Genomic DNA, 2,650 nt, shown 5'->3' with positions numbered 1-2,650 from the left:
ACACACACACACACACACACACACACTCACAACGCTCTGTCTGTCTGTCCTTTTGTCTCTCCTTTACCCTCATGTCTTCATCCCCGGCTGTCTGCTGTGGTCAGACATCAAGGACAAATCTCTCCCTCCCTTCCTCTGTCTTTCTCTTTCTCCCTCGATTGCCTCTACATTTCCTGTGCTCTGTTGCTATTCTCAAATATCTGTCTCTTCCCGTCTAGCCAGATTTATTTTTGGTATTTCCTCCTCTTGTTTCTCCTACAAGTGTAAGTCAAGGACTAAGAATAGTCTTTTATTTTTATTTTATTTTTTTATTGTTGTTTCTACAGTGAGTTTAAAAGCACATTAAGGCTCTTAAAAAGGTCACAAAATTGACGTGGACGAACCGGATAAGGATGAAAAATCACTCACAACCAATAAAGATCAGAAACCTTGCAGATGTGTGATATTATCTGAAGAAATGCAATGAAATTACAATTTTAAACTGTGCTATATTCTCTTAATCAGGCCTATAGGAACATGGCAGAAAGTTCTCTAAAATGACAATGTAATTGTACTTGGAATATTTAGTAGTTTAGATTTAATTGCTTCCCGATGCTGATTCAGATACTTGAACTTGCGTATAGGCCGATTTTGAGTACCGATACAATACCAGTGTGTCATATATTTTAGTGTTTTATATTACTATCCCTGTATGGGTGTTATATGATGTGATTTGTTGACTGTCTAACTCAGGTTAAACTCGTTGTAAAACATGAACAAACACAAACATGGACTGCCACCGAACTTTCTTTTATCGTCCAGTTTAACAGTCAGTCACAACGGGAAAAAAAACTTCTTCAACGTAGATTTTCTTTAGAGCTTTATTACGTGGTATCGGATGGAAACGGGGACATGAACAGATCACGCGCTCCAAACATAAACAAACGGCATCTATTGTATTTTAATGATTTCTGATCAGCATCCATATATCAGTTGGGAGAAAAGGTCAGATTCAGACTTTTTCTTCAGTATCTATCTATACATTGCAAACAGGGTCTTCTAGTATCTTATAGTAGAGCTGTATGTTAATTATTCAAACATTTTTTGTAGTTTATCATGGATTTGTTGGATGATAAAGGGTATTGATGATATATAATCATGATATGATATCGAAGTCTGGTTCTCGCGTTCGATGGCTAACTGAAGACGTGAAGTCAGGGACTGTCTTAAAAGACACCAAACCAATTTTCCATTGTCGTTATAAACACAACATCCAGTTTCTACAGAGAAACTACCGGAGACCCTGTGGTATCCCGTTAAATAGGATGATCATTCCTCAAGTCAACTGTTATGCTATAAAAACCTATTTTTGGAGCATGAAAAGAAAAAAGGCCACCAAGGCTGGCTCTTAATGTTTTTGCAATCACTGCAAATTCAGAAAAGGATCAGGTCATTGAACTTAACACGTATACCAATTGTAGAGCTATTACTAAAATCTGAGAAGGTACAGTCTGGGCCAGGACATTTAGCAGTGCTCAGTTTGGGCGGATATGGTCTGACATTGATGGAAATATTCTGTCTGTACTTCTCTGACGAGGTAACCAGTTCTGCCCTAACCTGATGTCAACCTAGGGTTCCTCTGCCAATGCCATTCAAGTTTTTTTCTTTTTTTATGTCATTCTGTCACTTTGTCCCCCCCCCCCCCCCCCCCCCCCCCCCCCGGAGGGCATCACATCTGCTCAGACTGTTTATTTGTTCAGAGAGGGAAGGAGAGATAGAGGAGGAGGAGGAGAAATGAGTCACCACAGGGTGTCTAGGAATGCCAAGTTGGAAACTTAAAAAAATAAATGAATGCACAGATAAAGTTTCCTCTCCTCTCCCCTTCCATGGTGATTTTTTCACTATTAAAGTTTATTTCATTTAGGTTTCCTTTTTCTCGACTCATTTTGGATTTTCGCGATTGTGTTTCTTCTTTGAAAACCGTCCATTGAAGGGACTTTGAAAAGCAAACCTCTCCTCTCTCCAGTCAGAACTATCAACAGGGGATTTTCCAGTCGATCGGTTTTAAGGAGTTCCATGACTACCTGACGGCTCCTGAAAGCAGCACTCAGCAGGAGAAGGACACGCTACGAGACAAAGGTCAGAGAAAAACCTGATCAAAGTCACCGAGACAGTAGTCGGTGGACTGGTTGACAGATCGACCAGAATAATCGAAGCGCCCCTTCATCTTTGACAGCCTCCTTTTTTAATTCTTTCTAGGTATAGAGGCTTTGAAGATTGCCACGAGGCGTTACGCCCGCAAACAGAATAAATGGGTCCGTAACCGCTTCCTTAAACGTGAGTGCCCTCAACCCACCTCATGCAGTATGGCTTTGTTTTCTGTGTGTTTGGACTCCACAGTCCAGTTCCTTAGAAATCAGCACTCTCTTTAACAAGATGAGATTCATGCACTCCATTAGATGCACAATAAGCCTCTCAGACACCGTATTGTGTTCCAGCTTATAGAGTGTAGTGCGTGTGTGTGTGCGTGTGTGTGTGTGTGTGTGTGTGTGTGTTTGTATTCATGTGTCTGTGTGCACAGCGGGATTGGGGCAAAGTCCCTTTCAAAACAATCCTTAGCCCACATGACGCCATGTTTTGTTGTTGTTGTAGAATTTGCCCACAAATGAGA

General features: G+C 40.9%; 1 protein-coding gene across 2 annotated transcripts in view; it reads left to right on the top strand.

The window, feature by feature from the left end:
* trit1 (tRNA isopentenyltransferase 1) overlaps window positions 1-2,426 on the top strand; it is a 24,333-nt gene extending 21,907 nt beyond the window's left edge. For both annotated transcript variants that reach the window (XM_034891970.1, XM_034891969.1), the window contains exons 7-8: window positions 2,006-2,118; window positions 2,239-2,426. In XM_034891970.1, the coding sequence (XP_034747861.1) occupies window positions 2,006-2,118; window positions 2,239-2,411 (286 nt within the window). In that variant the 3' untranslated portion in view covers window positions 2,412-2,426. The remainder of the gene's footprint in view (window positions 1-2,005; window positions 2,119-2,238) is intronic.
* The last annotated feature ends 224 nt before the right edge of the window (window positions 2,427-2,650 follow it).

This window comes from Etheostoma cragini, chromosome 14, assembly GCF_013103735.1.
Source record: "Etheostoma cragini isolate CJK2018 chromosome 14, CSU_Ecrag_1.0, whole genome shotgun sequence".
NCBI classification, from domain to species: Eukaryota; Metazoa; Chordata; class Actinopteri; order Perciformes; family Percidae; genus Etheostoma; species Etheostoma cragini.
This window is presented reverse-complemented; position numbering and strand designations above follow the sequence as displayed.